Below are 20,357 nucleotides of genomic sequence, written 5' to 3'. Positions count from 1 at the left end.
CATGATTTGTGGTGAACATCTACTTTCCTTCTGGGTCTGGAATTCAGGTGACTGTGGTTAGGCACACAGGCAGACGTGCCTACATGACCAGACCCCAGTAAACACCCTGGATTTTGAGTTATAAGCAGGCTTCACCAGGGCAGAAAAACTACACAAGTATTACTGTATTTTATTGGGAAGGGAGATGCGCATTCTGAAAGGGAGAACTTTGGAACATTATGCCTGGATTCTTCCACTCTGTCTGATCTTTTTTCCTTGCTATAATAAATCATAGCCATGATTGAAGTGTCTTTGATTCTTCTGAGTCTTTGTAGCAAGCAATCGACTGTGTGGGGAGGCTGTGGGACCCCTGAAACAGTAATTCATTGGTTTCTCGTTCAAGTTTTAGGAAGCAGAGAAAGAAAGCAAAAACCCATATCATGCAGGGAGATACGAATAAAAATTTAGTTAGCTAGAGTTTTTGACAAAAAGGTGTTTTTGCCAACTTTTATTTCTGTATGAATGTATGTATTACACTGTCCTTAAAGGTGCTTACATTCTTATATATGAAAACATACAAATATACAATGAACTGTGATAGGTAGTAGAGTAGGTGTATATAAGGGCCCATATTTTTGATTAGGGAATATATGGGCCAGGAAAAGTAGCTTAAGATGATGTTGAAAGATGAGGTGACCCAAATGATGGTGATAGTGATGGGAGATCTTTTCTGTTAGAGGGCTCAGAGTATGTAAAGATACGCTGGCTTAAGGCAGCATAATGTATTCAGAGAACTCCAATAGTCCTCTGAATGTATTCAGTGACACTCCAAGTATGGCAATGTAGACAGCATGACCAATTTTTGGCAGCAGCTATAACATGAAGTGCCCTATACACCAGGCAATGAAGCTGGGTTTGTTTCTTCTTTATATCATAAACAATGGAGAACTACTGAAAGCAGGAGTAGAAGGAGTTGGAGAACTCCCTCAGTAGACCAGGTAAGAGGTGATGAGGTAATAAAAGTAGAATGAAGAATAGGGGTTATCTACCATTTTATTTACTATTCAAAGAAATATGATACCTATCATTCAGAATCTTAGCAGATTATAGGAAAACACATTCCCCATTGTAAGACAGTCCCTAATGAAGACTAGTCATAATGGGCAGTAGATATAAACATCTGTGATAATTTTATTTTTCTAATTTTGTCTATCTTAAGCAGAAGTTTACATTCTTTGAACATCTCCAATTGCTAAAAGGAGAAGCAGAACAAATGTGTGTTCAGTGGCAGGAAAATACTGCCTTATAATTAGAAGTTTCCACCAGATAATCTCTACATAAGAAATAAATGAGGTAGAGAAGAATGAGTCTCACCTCATTCACTCTATAGGGAGGTAACTGTTACATTTTCTGCTTTACCATTGCTTATCAGTTCATGATAATCTCCACTTTAGTGTTTTAGCTTTTCTAAAACTCAATTAAAGCATCATGGTACTTTATAGTTGCAATTTTCCTTATAAAACCAGAAACCAGCTTTGCGTACTTGGGATAAAAAGTATAAATCAGAATATCAAAAAACTCTGAAGCAAATTCCATTTTATTGTTATATAATTAATCAGAAAGTGATAACCAGGCCAGATGCGGTGGCTCAAGCCTCTAATCCCAGCACTCTGTGAGGCCAACATGGGCAGAACACTTGATGTCAGTAGTTTGAGACCAGCCTGGCCAACATAGTGACCAACTCTGTCTCTACTAAAAATACAAAAATTAGCTGGGCCTGGTGGTGGGCACCTGTAATCCCAGATACTCAGGAGGCTGAGGTGGGAGAATCACTTTAACTCTGGGGGCAGAGGCTGTAGTGGGCTGGGATCGTACCACTGCACTACTGCCTGGGCAACAGAGCAAGGCTAAATCTTGGGGGAAAAAAAAAAAAAAAGAAGTGATAACTAGTAATAATTTGAAAAAGTTACTTCAAATATACCTTAATGTTAAAACAGGCTAGAAACAACAGCACAAAAACAAAACAAGTTTGAGAAGCAAAAACAAATTTGAGACTTGTAGATGAGAATCCTCCCGACAATGAACCACAACCAGAAATTTCCATACATCTATTATATTTTTTGGCTTATTTCATGACTTCTGTATTTTTCATTAGGAACTCTACAAACCTTAAATTTCTGATTGTTGCTATATGTTTCATGTTCAACTCTGTTTTAGAAACTGATGGTAAATAACAGATGTATGCCTCTAGAGTTAAGTACAAGGTTGATTTTGTCAGCAAACCAGGTTTTGAGTAGGTGACTGACGTCATTAAGGTTCACTTTAAAGATCTACTCAAAAATATGTCCCATTGTCAGAATTAGAGAAGTGCTTGAGGCTTATATATCATCTTGATATGTGACATTATTTCTAAACTATTTATAAGGAAACAGCTTTCTTGCAAAAATCAGAAACCTATACACAGATTTAGATTCAAGTACATTTTTAGTTATTGAGCTCAAGGAAAAGGAGCATATATGAATAACAAAAAGTTGATAGTTGTTATCCCAATCAAATTTAAAGAACATAAATTGCATTCTTCAATAAAATATCCAAAAAGAGTAACTGATATTTAAAGTACATCATTTCAGATTATAGTTACTTTGTCATATGACATATTTGAAGTGAACATCAGTCTGCACACAGGAAACTTCTTTTCATTCTATCCCCATGCAGTGCATGCAGCTAAATATAGTTTGTGGAAAGCGACCTGCTTTACAATGCTTAGCACTTAGAGTTCAGTAAGTTCAAAGGAAGTATTAACTGTTAATGGAAAGGTGGTTAGCTGTGGCAAAAGAGGACCTGGCAAATCCATCATAAAAAAAAAATTATGAAGGAACATACTGAATTACCTCATTATTCTATCACCTATTGTTGTTCCTCTGATATTAAATCTAGTGAAGGGAACACAATAACTGAAATCACTTACAAAGACTTCAAAGAACCAAATATTTAAAGCATTAAGGACACCCTTTTTATCATCAATCATCTCAATTTAAAAAAAAAAACTTTTGTTTCCCTTTGTGACTTAGGGCATTAAGCAAGGAACATGTCAGTCAACTAAATGTATATGAAGAAATTAAGGAAACAAACACTCATTGAAGATAGAATAGAAGGAAGACATTGCACTTAATCCCTTTTATCTTTTAAATAAATCAGAACCCAATCCTGTCACAGTATGGGAAACTGCACGGGCTTATTATGAATACCATCCACTGGAACACGTACATGCTCCTCAAAGCTGAGGAGCTCTTTGGAAAATAAATAATTAAGCCCTAAGCTGATTCACTTGGCCTAACCACAAGACTATATAACAAATGAGCAAAGAATAACAGGGCTTTTAACGCCCTAGGAGTTCAGTTCTTTCTCTTTGACTACTTCTTTTCTCTCTGCAATTTGCTTTAATAAAGAGTAAACTGCAATAATGAGAAATATGGAAATCGCGGTTATAATGATAACTGAATAAATGCTGCCAAATTTACAGTACAAGGAATTTTGGCTTTAAAAGTGAGGGCTATGCTCCATGGTCCAGAGCAGGTATATGGAACCAAATTTCTATGAAAATAATACTTTAAAAGTTATTAAAGGGCAATATAGGATATTTCCCTAATTCACTCTTTAGGGAAAAAATTGTTAGATCATCCTAACTGAGGCTGTAATTAAAAACTATTCAAGACTATGTGAGGGCTTATTCAGGAAGCTTTCTTAGATGCTTGTTTTTTTTTTTTTTTTCAGAGAGTAATTTAGGTTTTCTCTTTGAGTTTAGAAACAGAACTACCAATCAGACCATCAAATCACTTACAACAGATTTGGCATTGTAAAAAAAAAAAAAATTATATGGCCTGGGTGCGGTGGCTCATGCTGGTAATCCCAGCACTTTGGGAGGCTGAGGCAGGCAGATCACGAGGTCAGGAGATTGAGACCAAACTGGCTAACACGGTGAAACCCCGTCTCTATTAAAAATACAAAAAATTAGCTGGGCGTGGTGGCAGGCGCCTGTAGTCCCAGCTACTTGGGAGGCTGAGGCAGGAGAATGGCGTGAACCTGGGAGGCAGAGCTTGCAGTGAGCCAAGATTGCCCCACTGCACTCCAGCCTGAGTGACGGAGCGAGACTGTCTCCAAAAAAAAAAAAAAAAAAAAAAATTATATGAAGATTATCTAAACAGAGAACTCAACCACACTCTTTTCATTCCAAGGGCATATATTTACGTTTCTTAACCCAGTATATGGCCAGGCGTGGTGGCTCATGCCTGTAGTCCCCCAGCACTTTGGGAGGCTGAGGCTTGAGGCCAGGAGTTCAAGACCAGCCTGGTCAACACAGTGAGACTGTCTCTTCTAAAAAAAACAACGACAACAACAACAAAAATTAGCAGAGTGCAAAAACATGCACCTGTAATCCCAGCTACTTGGGAGACTGAGGGAGGAAGATCGCTTGAGCCCAGGAGTATGAGGTTGCAGTGAGCTATGATCGTACCACTGCACTCCAGCCTGGGCAACAGGGCAAGACCCTGTCTCAAAAAAAAAAAAAAAAAAATGAAATAAATACAGTAGATAAAATCACTAAGAGATACACATACTATTTTTTTGCTTTGTTTTGCTTTTTTCCTAAGTCAGACTTATTTTTGACATTAGGACTAATTTTGTTTTTTTAAACACCATGATTAGAGCACATACATTTCTTTGTCTTTTTTCAATTTATTTCCCATTTACTGTTCTTGCCTTACACAAAGTTAAAGGGAACCCAAACGTGGACATTCATATATTTCATTGTTTCAAACTCTGGATTTCTGACAGTAGAGGCATTTTACCACAGACTATAGTTTGACTTCTCTCTATAACACTGATTACTATAGAGCAAGTATTTGCAAGCTATGGCTCTTGGGCTAGATCTCCGCCAAATGCCAATTTTTGAAATGAACCTTAGGCTAAGAATAGTTTTTACATTTTTAAATGGTAATATTTTAAATGGTCATATAAGTACCTACCATAATGGTCTCCATTTTGTCTCCTGGACAACAAAGCCAAAATATTTACTATATGGCTCTTTAGAAGTAAGTCTGCTGCTCTGCTATAGACTCCCAGTTATATTTATATAGACTTGCTGTAGTTAATGAGAAGAGCATTCCATTTAAAAATATCTATGTTAGTTGTTAAGGTCTTCATTTTCTAAGACATTTCCTTCTCATGCTTGATCTCAGCCCAAAAGTGAAAACCTGGGTCACTTATTTAACCAAATTATAAGAATGAAATTTTTTTTAAAAAAATCATTACTCTGTATTGCAAGGAACTGTTCTGATATTTTCAGTAAATTTGTCAGAAATGACTTAGCTATAAAGCCTTTTAAAGTTTCCTTTTAAAAATTAAATTTGGAACAAAAACTGATGAGGTCCACTATATAGTTCTTCATATAAAGTACAGATCAAATTAAGTACACACTTGTATAATATTTAATTTTAGGACGACTTCTCTATCCCAGCTAAACTAATATTGACTGGGCTTTGCAAATGGCAGCATGGAAGGAACTTTAAGACATACATCCTTTTAGGTGGGCATTTCATCCATGTGTGCAATGTATCCTTGGACTCTAGGAACCAAATGGTATGATTTTTACAACAGAGCTTCACAACCCTTAGTCTCTTGGGAAACAGAAATTCTCCAAAATCATAGGACTAATTATAAGCTGGTAAGTGATTCTTTTCATGTTCTTAAGAAGCAAAATCTCTTAAACTTTCTCTCTTTAGAATAAAAGTCAGCTAAATTGAGAAGTAAGATAAACTGGCAGGAGTGTCAATGATGAAGAGCCCTTAGAAAGGTACAGAAATATTAAAAGTATATTTTTTACAGTTGTTCAAGATTAAATCAGGATGGTGCCAAAAAAGTTAAGAATTATAAAAACTGATTTAGATAAAACTCAGAGGAAATATTTACACCATTTACAAATTTTTGGTAAAGAGCTAGAAAATAATGCAAATCTCAAAGGAAAATTAATGTAATTGTTACTCTAATCACTTTCTAATTACCTCAGTATACACATCTTTATATATACACACACACACACACACACACACACAGATATATATATATAACTGTATTTACTTTCATATATTAAATGTTTTCTATGTTCCTATAAATGGCTTCGGTATTCTCTCTTCTTCATAAATACGTCTCTTGAAGGATAAGAATTTTATTATTCTTCTGTTACTCTTCAGGAAGTTTACTACTATATCTTACAAAACAAAATACCATGTAGGACCAACATAGGCTAAATACTCAAATGAGTGTACAGAATACTAAATAATATTTAATTTTTAAAAAGTAGGGAACTAAATATGATCCCAGAGTGGTTTCAAATCTGGATCTAACCATGAGAGTATGAATTCAAGAGTATATGCATGAAGTGGGATCAGTTCCAGGCTGTTTGTTGTCACTGCTTATCTCTCTTCTAAAAGATTCTGCTAGTCTAGTTCAGCACCTGGGTTTCCTTGGGTCAGTGAGGCTATTGGGAACCAACTTTGTGACAGATCTAAATGCTAAAAGAATCCCTAAAACATATAAATCATCTAAGTATTATGAAGATGATAAAGCTCTATAGAAAGATTACAGTTTCTGTATTCTCCAGGACCCACCCTCCCTCAAATCCTCCTTTCTTATTAATCTTATAGTACTGTGTTTCAAAAAACAAAACTCCTTAGGTGTAGAATATACAAAACCCTTTGCTTAGCACCTAAGTTTCCTCAGCTATAAAGCAGGCTTGGTATTAGTGTAATAATTAGCCTGCATAGAAGCTGCTAAATAGTTATGACTTTCTCAAAGTGTCTAATATCCATAAATAACATTACTAGAAACTGGGCACTTAAAGTTTATTTTCAATTATGACCTCAATATCATGTTCTACTACTTAAATACAGAAAAATAAGACATTAGCTCATTTATATAAATGGAAGGCCATAAATGTACAAGCTTAATTAAATTATAGAATCTAGCTCTCAACCTTGGGTTTTGGAAATTATCAGTTTGATTTTCAAATTGTGCTAGGCTTGCTAACCTCATCTGCATATATTAAGTGGTAATAACATTCTAAGGAACTCCCTCTGGGTATGGAAAGAAATAGAACTAAGTCTTACTTGCCTAAAATATATATTAAGAATGCTCAAGATTAATGTGTACAGGTAAAGAGAAGATGTTTGATTAATCTCTAAGTATAAATATGGGGGGAAATTCTTGCTTCATATCTACAAAAAAAGTGCCATGGCAAAGTAAACATTTCCCAAATATGACTAAAGGAAGAAACATACCCTTTCATAGTTAAGAAAAGGTAGTTCCCCTGAGCTGCAAGCTATCCTCTTCAGGATTTTTGCCTGTCTTCTTTCAGTCTTTATCCCTAGAGTCATTCTTACTGTAATTCTTTTAAAAATTAAGGTGGCCTCATAGACTATCTTGATTGTTTAATACAGCTATCATTTAATTAGTGCTATTAACATGAGCCAGGTCACATCATGATTGACTGATAGATGTGTTTTTAAATTCTTACAATAATTTTAGATAATCATAACCCTATTTTATAGATAAGAAACTGAATCTTTAAGAGTCATGAAGTAATTTGAATGAAAAAACATTGCTGGTAAGTGGTGAAACCAGTATTTAAACCCATCATCATGCTCTTGACTATGAGTGGTAAATTAATCTTTCATTATATTTTTCAGTTGACAGATACTTTAGGGTATCTTATAAACAGCAATATATTGAGCATATAAAATGTGAAATATTCCAAATAGAATCTCACTCCTTTGTAAACTAGGATTTTAAGATTAAAACTAGGTTCTCTGAAAGAGGACAGAACTTACAATAAGATATGATAGCACTAATAATAGAAATAGTTTTCCATGAGAATGAAATGCAGTATGATTTAAAAATTTATTTTATCTCCCACAAAAGAAAATATATCCTTGTGATCACATAAAATATAGAAAAACTATATAAACATGTTGGCAATTCAATTTTTTATTGCTGCTACAGTATTTATTTGGTATAATTTTTCATTTTCTAAATTCAGTCATTAAGTTTAGTAGAAATCAAAGAAAAACAGTGTTCCCAAAAACAGAACTACTAACACACTACCTTAATCCAGGGTCAATAGAAAAGCAGAAAAAATTAACATTAAAACCAAAACAAAACTGATAAAGGCCTGGATATCTACAAGATAATCTGAGAGCTAAGTATAACCTTGACTTCATAAATAACCTGTGGGTCATTCTTAACATTCTTTTCTCTTGATCTGTAAATTCAGAAGCAAGCCTCAGTGCTAGAGATACGGAGAATGAAGACTTTTTATTTCCCTATTAATGCACAGTGCTCAAAGAATATAATATGTAAAATCATTTACAGTAAACTGTAAAGTTTCTTTAAGTTTATATGAATGAGACACTCTTAGAGGAAGCAACTGTCAAAAATGGAGAGATTCTGTTACATGACTTCAAACAAATCCTTGTGAAATATATTTTTTACAGCTCATGTTAATTAAAAATTTACCAACCTATCACCAGGTCCTGCTCGATACCTTGCACCTGGGATCAGGACTGGGTCATCATCACTGTCATCTGTGTCCTGAAGAGCAGAGTCCCTGGTGGATGTTTCTTCATGAGCTGAAGGCCCAATGGCTTCTGTTTGGAACTGAGGCTCAGGATTGGTGTTATTTTCATTGGTAGCACTCTCAGTGCTAGTCTGATCTGAAGTTTCTGGTTCCTTGGCTTCTTCAGATGAAGCAGATTCTTCTGGAACCCCACAAGAGCTATCAAGATTGAGGTCATTTCTTTCTCCTGAGTTGGAATCCGATGGCTTGGCTGTGAACTTATCTGATTGTGCTGTCAGAAAATAAAGTTGTATGTAACAGGTGGTAATGTGGGCAATATTAATTATTTAACCTAACTTAGGAGCTGACAAACACATTCTAATATGACGTCTAATTCCTCTATAAGGGGAGGAAAATTCCACAACACATTCGGACACGGCCTCTAACTCTAGAGAGATTAACATAGATTAAGGCTTTTTACTTTCCCATACAAAGCAATTATCTAAAGGGAGCAACTCACTTATATTGATATGGTTCTCAACTGGGTTTTCTGCAGATACTCCTTCCTGATATTTTGTCTCATCCTCTGATGATTCTTCGGGAGCTTCTGTAAGTAAACCAAATTACAGTCATCCCTTGGTATCCATGAGGGATTAGTTCTAAAACTGCTGAAAATACCAAAATCTGCAGATCATCAAGTCCCTCATATATAATGGCATAATATTTGCATATAACCTATGCATACCCTTCCTTATACTGCAAATTATCTCTATATTACTTATAATATCTAATGCAATGTAAATGTTATGTAAACGGTTGCTATGCTGTTACTGTTTTTAAATCTATGTTTCTTTTTATTGTCATATTGTTATTTTGGGAGGGAGTATTTCCACGGAATCCATGGGCATGTAGGGCCAAATGTATCATTAAATCCAGATTTTTTTAGAAAAGTAAACATCAACTTAATACTCCAGCTTTCCTATGGATAAATGGTTCTTAACCCTTTCTGAGTCATAGGAACCTTTGACATTCAGCTAAAACCTCCCCTCAGTACAAGGCAAATATGTATTTGCACACAAAATTGTACAAACACTATCATAGACGGATGGACCCACTGCTTCTTCCTGAAGTCCAGGAATTGAGCTTCATGAACTCTACGTGTAGAATCTCTGCTTTAGACTATCCCTTACAGCTGAAATTACTTGATCCTGCATTTTACTAACCTTCCCGAAATCTAAACTTAAAACTGAGCATTTTTCTGCCCCTCTATCATGTATTTGGTAAAATCTAAACTATCATGAACAAGTAGTTAAGCTGACCAAACTATAAATTCTGTTTTGGCCATTGAAAATACTTAATTCTGGAATTTAACTGTCAGATGCATGAAGAATCAGTCTTTAATGTTCCTTATTGGACATTTGCTTACCAGACAGCTATCTTACGTATGTGTAATTTTAAACTCTGTTATACTAAGGTACCTACACATTTATAAGAAATATAATTCATTTGTTCCTTCATTAATCAAGCATTTATTGAACATCTACTGTGTTCTAGTCTCTGTGCTAGACATTAAATTTCATGTAATTGTCATATAAAAATATTCTATTAGAAAAGGGTTCTGAAAAATCCCCTAAGTGGCACTTCAGGTATTAAATAGATTCACTCGTAACTTGTTTAGATTCTATTCCTTTTTCCCCTTATATAAACCACATATACAATCAAAACAGATACAGTGGATTTCATTGCTAGGTATAAAAATGATAAAGATTAATTCAAACTAATATTTATATCTCATCCATTTATAGTATGATGAACAACTATCCTGGCCACTGTGTCCACAAAGAGGATTGTGCTTCACTGTGTCTCCTCATTTTAACTGCTTAAGGTCCCCATCTTTTGGATTTGCTATCTATCAGTTTAACAGCTGGACTACAGAAGCAAAAGTAATTTATTAAAAACAAGAAACAAAATACAGCATCAAAGGAAACAGAAAAGTAGGTAAACATACAATGCTGGGATTTTATAATAACAAAAGCAAAATAACACCTTACTTGTTTCACTGTCTCCTTCTGGTGGTTGCATTGAGCTCTGTGGGACCAAAGATTCCTCCTGACCCTCAGATTTGCAATGGCTCCCAATTCCTCTAGAACTTGATGCTATACTGCTCCTATCATCAAAACAAGATAAGTGATTCCACCAAGAAGTTAATCAATATGATCTTTTAGGATAATTTTTATATTTTACAACTAGAGAGGTAGACCAAAAAATTGACAATACAAGTAAAATGTAGGATTATTTTAATAGCATTTGTAAACATCATTTCAAACAAATCGAGATGACTATCATAACACACTTTACTCTTGACAAAACGATTCAAAAATATAAAGGGACTGCTTCTTCACCGTTTGGATCCTTTCATTACCTAGTATGTATTTCTACAAGTCTCTCTACTGAATTTTAAGTGAACTACATCGTCTCCTTTCTTGTCTTCACTATAGATGGTTCACCATATCCAAATCCTTAATGGTTATACAGATTTTTATCATATGCCCTTTTAGACTCTGTTATTCCAGGTTACTTTAAAATTATATTTGAACAAAAGCCTGGCCAGTTCTTTGGTCTTTTGAACTGCTCCCTGTGGATCACTTCCAGTTCTGATCTGCTGTTCAAATATGGCAGGTGACTGAGCATCATAGTTCTGTAGAAGGACAGGGTAATATTTTCTGCTTCAGTTTTAATACTCACCTGATGATGACCATAGTTCTATTAGCATTTCTAGCTATAGCAGAATATGAGGCCAATTTTTAAAGAAATAATTTTCAATAAGTATTCTATGACAAATCATGGCATATGTGTAACAAGAGGACTGAATAAGAGGACATGTATAACAATCTGACTGAGATTTAAATTAAGTTCATAGAAATGCAACAATTCTTTAAGTTTAAAATAAATGTGAACAAGAAAAAAGTAAGATTTACAGTAACTTAAAAAAACATTAATTATAGACAAATACCAGTAACTCAAAAAACAATACAAACGATCATGGACTTTTTGCCATGACAAAAACTCTTTTAGGCTGACTGCAGAAGTCAATTTGACTTAAAAAAAAAAAAAGAGAGTACATATATAATATTATTTAACTAAAATTGTATATTCATATGGGTGTATATATGCAGAGAAAAATGTCAGGAAGGCTATGCACCAGTGTTGAGTGTCATGTCAGTAGAATTACTGCAGGTAAATTTTTTATACTGAATTTTGTGTGTGTGTGTGTGTGTGTGTGTGTGACAAACATGTATTTCTTTTAAACCAGAAAGGAATATATAGCTATTTTGGCAAAGAAGAGCTAAGGTGGTATATATATATTTATTTTTTCCATTGAGAAAGCTATGATTCAGGCATGAATAAAACGCTTAGTGTATACGTTATGGTAATTAAAATATTATGGTACTGAGTAGGAATAGAGACATATTAGTGGAAAAGACATAGTAACCAAGTAAATATATTTAACATATGTTAATATGGCATTTTAAATCACACAGAAATAAAAAGATTATTCAATAAGTGGTAATGAGACAGGAAAACAGCCACGTGGTAAAACCAAAGCTATGGCTTCACATTATACTTTATGGAAAAATAAATTCTAGACGGAATATACAGTTTTTGATACCAAATTATAGAAAATACGAGAGGAATATAAGAACCTTTTCCCTTAATTCTAGGAATAACAAGGCTCTCCTATGCATGCTATCACAGGCAGAAACCGTAAGGCAAAACCACTGTAAGTAAACTGAAAAACAAACACCAAACCGGGAAAAATATTTGCAACAAATGAAAGACAAATGGTATAATCCTTATTTAATTCTATAATAAATAAATAGCTCTAATAACGCAATAAGAAAAAGATAAACACCATAGAAAACTGGGCAAAGTATCTGAAAGACAATTTACAAAAGATGAGAACTGCAGCTAACAATCACTGAGGGCCTTCTCAGGTGCCAATGAATGTGCTAGTAAGTGCTACGTACTTTCTCTGCATGATCTCATTAAATCTTCACACTAAACCTATGAAGTAGGTTCTATTAAATATGCCCGTTTTCAAGGGAGAACACTGAGATTTAGAGAGGTTCAAAAACTTGTCAATTTCAGTCCAAGCTCTTAGCATGTTCTATTGCCTCATCTGTTGCCAAAGAAACTAAAATAAAAGCAAGAGACAATCCTAGTATAGATGAAAAAGACTGTATACTTTTTTTTTAAGTTCTGCCTGTTTTTGTTTTTTTTTTTTTACAATGAATGTTGAATACTTGTATAATAATAAAAAATGCTAACTGCTTTTCTGACAAAGAAATAAGAAACTGATGAATGAGAATATAATTCATGGTCAGTTTTTAGAGAAGGAAAAGTAGTATTCAAAAGAAGAATGGGACTAATGATTTTCTCTAAAAAAAAAAAAAAAGCCCAAAAACTTTAGATAAGATTCTTCAGAAGACGCCAGCTCCTTGTGTACAGAATCATGAGAATGGAAAAGACGTGATAAGTATGACGACCTACTGTCATCTTAAATTATGTATTAAGAAAAAGGGCCACAAACATCACGATTTTTAAATGGTCAGGCACTAAGACTTATAAAGAAGTCCTACTGGCTGCACCTTCAAATATATATCTAGAATCCAACCACTTTTTTTTTTTTAACCACCTCCACTGCTCCCATCCTTGTCTAAGCCACCACCACCTCTAACCTTTCTTACTGCCATAGCTTTTTAACTGTTCTTCTGGTTTCTACTGATGGCATATGCTCAACACAATAACCAGAAATAACCTTGTCTTTTTAAATATCCTCCTCAATTTCCTGGCTGACCTTATCTACTACTCTTCTCTCCACTGGTCACTCCACTCCCGCTACACTGGTCTTCTTAAGATCCTTGAACATACTAGGTCTGATGCTTCTGCTTCAGAGTCTTTGTACTGGTTTTCTCTCTGCCCCAAATGCTCTTCCCCTAGATATATATACGTGGCTCACTCCTTCTCACTCTTCAAGTGACATTTTGCCCAAATGTCACCTTCTCAATGATGCCTAGGTTTCCCAATCACTTTTACCTGCTCTATTTTCCTCCATTGTCCTTTTAACATAACTATATGGTACACTTATTATGTTTATAATAAACTTCCTCCATCTAGAATTAAGTTCCAATAAGGCAGGGGTTTAAGTATTTTTTTTCACTGATGTATTTCTAATGTCTAGAATAGTCCCCAGAACATAGAAGATATCCAGTAGTATTTTAAGATCCTACTTAATCAAATATTTTAATATAAAATACATACATACATAAACACAAATGGAAACCAGTGAATTTAAATAAAAGTAATATCACATATCAACATATAATTCATTACATATTAAGACAATATATAACTATATTATATTACATATAATATATTATAGTAACAGATAACATGATGATCATATATTAATATACAATTAAATATTTAATATATTAATATATTAATTATGAATAATTAATATATTGGTCATTAAACAATTGGTATAATTATACATTAACAAATATTATATATTATATATTAAGAAATACTATATCAATATATTAACTAATATATTACTATTCCTAAATTTAAAAATTGTGTATGTTCTCTCAATCAAATGGTCATGAGACAGTGGGAAAGAGTATAAAAAGCTTACATAACTTGCTTTTCTCAAATGTAAAGTTTCATTAGATTAATGAGCAATAAATATGATCAGAAATATTATTAAAGAGAACCTATATGAGCATTAAATAAAGAAAAAGTTTAACCTTACTAGTAATCAATTAAATAAATACTATAAGTATTTTTAAATCAAATATAGAGGTTAAAAATAAATAAATATATTGAACACTAGCCTGGAGACAGTAAATCGTATACTTCTATATATGTCTAGTAGGACTATAGTAAGTAAAGATTCTTTGGGAAATAATTTGGCAATATCTTTTAATCTAGATATAGTTCATTTCAGAAATATCTCTCAAATAATCGAAGGCAGGAAAAAGCTTTATAAGAAAAGATATTCATTAAAGCCTTATTTGGTAAAAAATGGTAAACAAATTTACTGCCTAATTAAAGGAAAATGGCTAAGTAAACTATAGTATATCTACTTGATGGACTATTACACAGCTAGTAAAATAATATTTATTAAAACTAAGTAGTAACATGGGAATATTTATTATAAAGTCAAACAAATGCAGGGGAGAATACAGTGTATTTAGTATCACTAAAATTATATTCTAAAACTCAAAACAAAAATCATACATATACACCTACAAAGGACCACAACTGCAAAAAGTCCCAAAACGTTAAGTTTATATTTCTGCACTAATTTTAATTATTAATTATTATTAGTATTATCTTTAGCATTTTCTATCAGAAGAAATATTCTAGGATGAGCAGCACTGGCATCATCTGGAAAGTTTTTAAAAATGCAAATTCTCAGACCCCCACCCCAAACCTAATTCTGAGAGTGGGGTCCAGTAATATGCATTTTAACAAGCTCTCCCAGTGATTCTGAAGCACACTCAAGTTTGAAAGCCAATACCTTATAGCAAAACAAAACATAAAGATGACAAAGTGTTAAAAATTAAAATCTAATACAATCCTACAAAATGGCTAAGAACATCTTTACAAAAATATTAACTTACCATTCATCTGTAAAGTTCAGTTTTATTGTGCTTGTAGTTGTTCCTTCTGTGCTGTAGTGCAAACTTAAAACTGGTTCACCTGTCCCTGGTTTGGGGCTCAGCTTTTCATTATTGTTATCTGAAAATTGTGTTTAAAACATTTGAAAAAGTCTCTGAAACCAGTAAAAAGATGACATTTCCTAAAATTTATAAAACTTATATTAGGTTGTCCTTGTCATAATTCTTTTCTCACATCTGTTATGGGTTTCATTTAAAGTTTGAAGGCAAGTGTTGTAGAAATACTCTTTTATATTTCAAAGTAGCACTGCATCAAATTCTAGTTTTGTGTACATGACTCCCTTTGATTCAGATGGAAATCACACACATTGAGAACCATATTTAGTCATTAGGGGAATCAAAAAGTATTAACATGCAATGACACAGTTACAAACTAGTACCCTTATTTAATGGAATGCTCATTAATTCCTCAGTTGCTTGAGCATCAATAAGAACTAATTTTGGCTCCTTTAGAAACACTGAGATGTAAGATACAAGGGCTCTGTGAAAAGCGGTTTGGCAAAAACTTTACTACAATGAAATGTTATCAAATTCCTTCTGTTCTTTCAAACTCACAGATCTATAATTTAGGGAGGAATCATAGTCTGCACTTGATGGGGAAGAGGGTGGTATTTATGGTGCTTTGATATTTTCTAAAACACACTTTGTTATAATATATTTTGGTATATTTCCGCTTCTCTTCCTGACTAACCTTGCAAGGAATTTGTTTAATTGTGGAAATAGCAATTTCATTTTAAGAGCCTACAGATGATGTCTATAATACACATCTATCTCAATGTATGAAATCTTTTTTAAATGACAAAATCAAGAAAGTCTACACAAATTAATAGAGTATTTAAAGCTACCTTCCCCACCTCCCAAAAAAGAGTACGTGGATATGCAAAGACATAATTAAACAGAGCTTTACATATTTTTCATTTTATGATGAACAACAGTTTGGGAAACATTAAAATACATAGGAAATACAAATGGATACATAATCAAACATGTCACATTTCTGCCAGTTGCTTGCAGAAAGAAAACACTTCTGTGAGATATCTTTTTCCTTGATACCAGTTCAAGGACTGATTTAATATTAAAAATAAACTTCTCTTGAAAAATAACAACAAAGACAATCACAATTTCCTAAAAGCAAATTTACTTAGAATTTTTTTTTATTATTGGATCTACTTTCCATTGCAACGAAGGACTTATATCTTTTTTCATTCCTCTTGAAGATGTTGGAGCACACATTAAGAGAATCTCAGCTGGGCTCAGTGGTGGGAGGAACCCTTAAGCCCAGGAGTTCGAGTCAAGTCTGGGTGAGACCTCATCTCAAAAAAAAAAAAAAAAAAGGGAGAATCTCATAGAACCTCTCTTCTAGCCTTTATTCTGTGAGAGGACAATTAACAAGACTTCAAGTACAGAAATGCAGTAGAAAAGTATTCCACAAGAGTCAAGCTGATAACAAAACTTAGTATCAATTCCTCTGTCTTAACTTCCAACTCATGAGAAATCCTGTCCTACAGAATTGCTATTTGAAAATAATGTGAATTATAAACCTGACATCCCAAATGGTAAAGTCACTTTGTTCTGTACTATTTTTGTTATGATTATGTCTTTGATTTAAACAACCCCTAGAAATAATAACCCATTCCAACTGTCAAAGATTTAGTATTACATTCAGTGTTTTGGAGGAGGTATTTTACCAAATGGCATTCTGATAAATAACTGAATTAATAGACCTTTAGCTTACAGAAATGTATTAAGGAAATATCTACCCTACCCTTGACCCTCCTTCAAAAACTTGCTGTTTGCTAGTCATTTGTCCACACAGTTTCCTCTTATTCTTTAGTTATGTTACTGAGATTTTTGTTTCATCACTGCTGTCTTTAGCCTTCTGGAATAGATGAAACAGACAGCTAAAGATTGGATGATTGGATGATTAAGGAAACTGAGAGGCAAAGTTGGGGCTAGTTTTTTCATTTTCTCTCTCAATATTTTATAAAGTGTTTTGCTGTTTATTTTTCTTTTAAGGTAAAGACGGTAGAGAAAACAAAAGCAGATGTGAGAGAAGTGTAAGACTGAATTTCTCAGATCCACCTTGGTTACAGTTAAGACTTCTTAAGTTATGAGAAGCCTTGTGGAATTTAAATGATATATGGAAACTTTGCTTTTGAGGAAAATTAAAGAGACAGTTATAGATATCTACATGCTATGACTATAGGAGTATATTAAACAAACAATTATTAAGAGATCAGAACAGAGCAGAAAACATTTATACAGGTTCCCCACCAAAAGCAAGCTTTCTAACATGGTTAATGATAACTAAAACTTTCCTCCTACAGTATCTACTACAAAGTTCTTTTGTTTTGTTTCATTTTTTTTGAGATGGAGGTTCTTTTTGTTGCCCAGACTGGAGTGCAATGGCATGATCTCGGCCCACTGCAAGCTCTGCCTCCCGGGTTCCAGCGATTCTCCTGCCTCAACCTCCAGAGAAGCTGGGGTTATAGGCACCCGCCACCACACTTGGCTAATTTTTGTATCTTAGGAGAGATGGGGTTTCACCATGTTGGCCAGGCTGGTCTTGAACTCCTGACCTCAAGTGATTCACCCGCCTTGGCCTCCCAAAGTGCTGGGATTACAGGCATGAGCCACCACACCCGGCCTACAGAGTTCTTATTTAATCTCTCAGGACTATAATCTACATACTATAAAACATGTAAAATATTGGTAATATTCATTTAATCATAAAGTGATTGATTATAGTTGATAGAATATGTTCATTTACGTTGTTAATGAATTCATCAGCCTTGTGTAAAACTAGCCTATTACTATAAAAATAACATGAACTCTTCTGTTAGTTACAAAAACTTCAGGTCCCTGAGTGTAGTTATTTCCTTGTAGCCTACACTTAACAGTGTCTCTGGCAGAAACACAACACAATGAAGAACCTGGTTTCTTCAACTGCAAGTTGTTTTGTCTTTGTTTTTGTTTTGAGACAGTTTCACTCCATCGTCCAGGTTGGAGTGCAGTGGCGAAATTATGGCTCGCTGCAGCCTCAATTTCCCAGGCTAAGGTGATTCTCCCACCTCAGCCTCCTGAGTAGCTGGGACTACAGGCACATGCCATCACACCTGGCTAATTTTTTGTAACTTTTGTAGAAACAGGGTTTTGCCATGTTGCCCAGGCTGGTCTTTAACTCCTGGGCTCAAGCAATCCGTCTGCCTTGGCCTCTCAAAGTGCTGGGAGTACAGGTGTGAGCCACCGCACTTGGCCCAACTGCAGTATTACTGACAGTATATATTCCAAGGTTTAAATTCACTTCCTAGCCTTTTTCCATTTCACTGTCTTCTTTAATTCTAGTTTGCTTGGTCATATACAACCTATCAGGTTACATTTTCTCAGGAATTAGGATTCCTGGACTACTAATGAATGCATTCACTATTTGTGATAAAATGCATATTCTAAACTACAAATGTCTATGAAAAACCTACTTTAATGATTTTAAAAATTAAATATTTTTACTTTATTCGAAAAAAATTGTAACTATTTAAACGTTCCCAACTTCTCTGTCAGCGGTTGGATCAGCAAACACGTTCTAAAAACTGTATTTTTCAGTCTTATTTACATAATGCACAGATATGTTACTTAAAAGGTAGATTTTTATTTAAAACCCTTAAGGTTTAGAACTTCACCTAAACACACAAATAGCTTTATGTAGAAAGCCATCATATTAATAACTGTAATTTACTGAACATTACTATGAATATATATCAATTATAAATGTGTGCCAAGATACATACATTCCTTTAAAAAAATCTTTGTAATCAGTATTGTCATCTCCATTTTACAGATGATGAACTGAAAAACAATAAGCTTAATTTTTTCTCTAGTTACAGACATTTCCTCCCCCACCCCATCCTTTCCATAGACAGGGTCTTGCTCTATCACCCAGGGTAGCGTGGTAGCACCTTCATAGCTCACTGCGGTCTCAAACTCCTGGGCTCAAGTGAATCTCCTGCCTCAGCCTCCCAAGTAGCTAGGATTGCAGGTGTGTGTCACCATGCCCAACTTCTTTTTTTATTTTTTGTAGAGATGGAGTCTCACTATGTTGCCCAGGCTGGCCTTGAACTCCTGGCCTCAAGTGATCCTCCTTCCTCAGTACTCCAAAGTGTTGGGATTACAGGCGTGAGCCACTGTGCCCACTGAGGTTTCTTTTTATATGAAGTTCCTACTTAATATACAATCTTAGAAATAATCTGACTACAAAGACAAAAAGATTACTTAGATAAGTAACTATTTTAATTAAGAAATATCAATTGTTGGTGTTGTTACTCCTCAGAAATAAATAATTCATATCAACAACATTAATAACTGGTAAGAGTTCTGGTAGCCAAAATTATCACTTTGGCATCATAGTATAGGAAAACTATGTTGTATCTTCTTTTAGGGCACTTAACAGACTGAACTATTTCTTCCTCTAAAAACATTACAGGAGATTATTTATTTGTAGTGTGCTCAGCACACAGACAATATAGTGGGGAAAAAATCCCTTTTAACTTGTTCAACACTGCTAAGTTTTTAGATTGCTCAGTAATTATGGTTATTAAGAACAAATGATGACATCAGCAGCTTAGAGTGGTCTCTATGGAGGCAAATTACCATTTATTTGAAACATGCTTCAGAAGCACAGCAATAACCACATAAACATCAAGATAAAAGACTGTAAAGGACTTCATTTTGGCGGATTAGAAGTGAAAGGTCCATAACTTGAGATTCAGGAAACCAACTTAAAAGATCCTTTTCAGAAATGCTACTAGAGACCTCTCAGGATAGTGCATTGGCTCAGGAAAAAAATTCAGAATAAGCTGAAATATAATTTGAAAGCAGTTTCCTTGAACTGTTATGTATTTAATTAGGTATCTTTCAAGTCTTTTGCATAAAATCACAAAGTAACTATTTTTTGTAATGCACACTGTGAAATGATTTAATCTGTACATTTCCATTAGGAAATTATAATCATGAGAGGTTCTAAAAAATGC

General features: G+C 34.1%; 1 protein-coding gene across 20 annotated transcripts in view; it reads right to left on the bottom strand.

Annotated features, from left to right (window-relative positions):
* DCAF6 (DDB1 and CUL4 associated factor 6) overlaps nucleotides 1–20,357 on the bottom strand; it is a 139,462-nt gene that overhangs the window by 21,502 nt on the left and 97,603 nt on the right. For 16 of the 20 annotated variants that reach the window (XM_063625099.1, XM_063625087.1, XM_063625097.1 and 13 more), the window contains 4 exons: nucleotides 15,277–15,394; nucleotides 10,639–10,754; nucleotides 9,108–9,194; nucleotides 8,552–8,879 (listed from right to left, as the gene is read on the bottom strand). In XM_063625099.1, coding sequence (XP_063481169.1) covers nucleotides 8,552–8,879; nucleotides 9,108–9,194; nucleotides 10,639–10,754; nucleotides 15,277–15,394 — 649 coding nt within the window. Of the gene's footprint in view, nucleotides 1–2,870; nucleotides 2,913–8,551; nucleotides 8,880–9,107; nucleotides 9,195–10,638; nucleotides 10,755–15,276; nucleotides 15,395–20,357 lie in introns of all 20 variants that reach the window. The other 4 variants (XM_063625080.1, XM_063625084.1, XM_063625086.1 and 1 more) reach the window with 1 other exon arrangement.

This window comes from Symphalangus syndactylus, chromosome 12 (assembly GCF_028878055.3).
Source record: "Symphalangus syndactylus isolate Jambi chromosome 12, NHGRI_mSymSyn1-v2.1_pri, whole genome shotgun sequence".
In the NCBI taxonomy this organism is placed as follows: domain Eukaryota; kingdom Metazoa; phylum Chordata; class Mammalia; order Primates; family Hylobatidae; genus Symphalangus; species Symphalangus syndactylus.
Note: the sequence above shows the minus strand (reverse complement) of the source record. Positions and strands in the feature narration are given on the sequence as shown.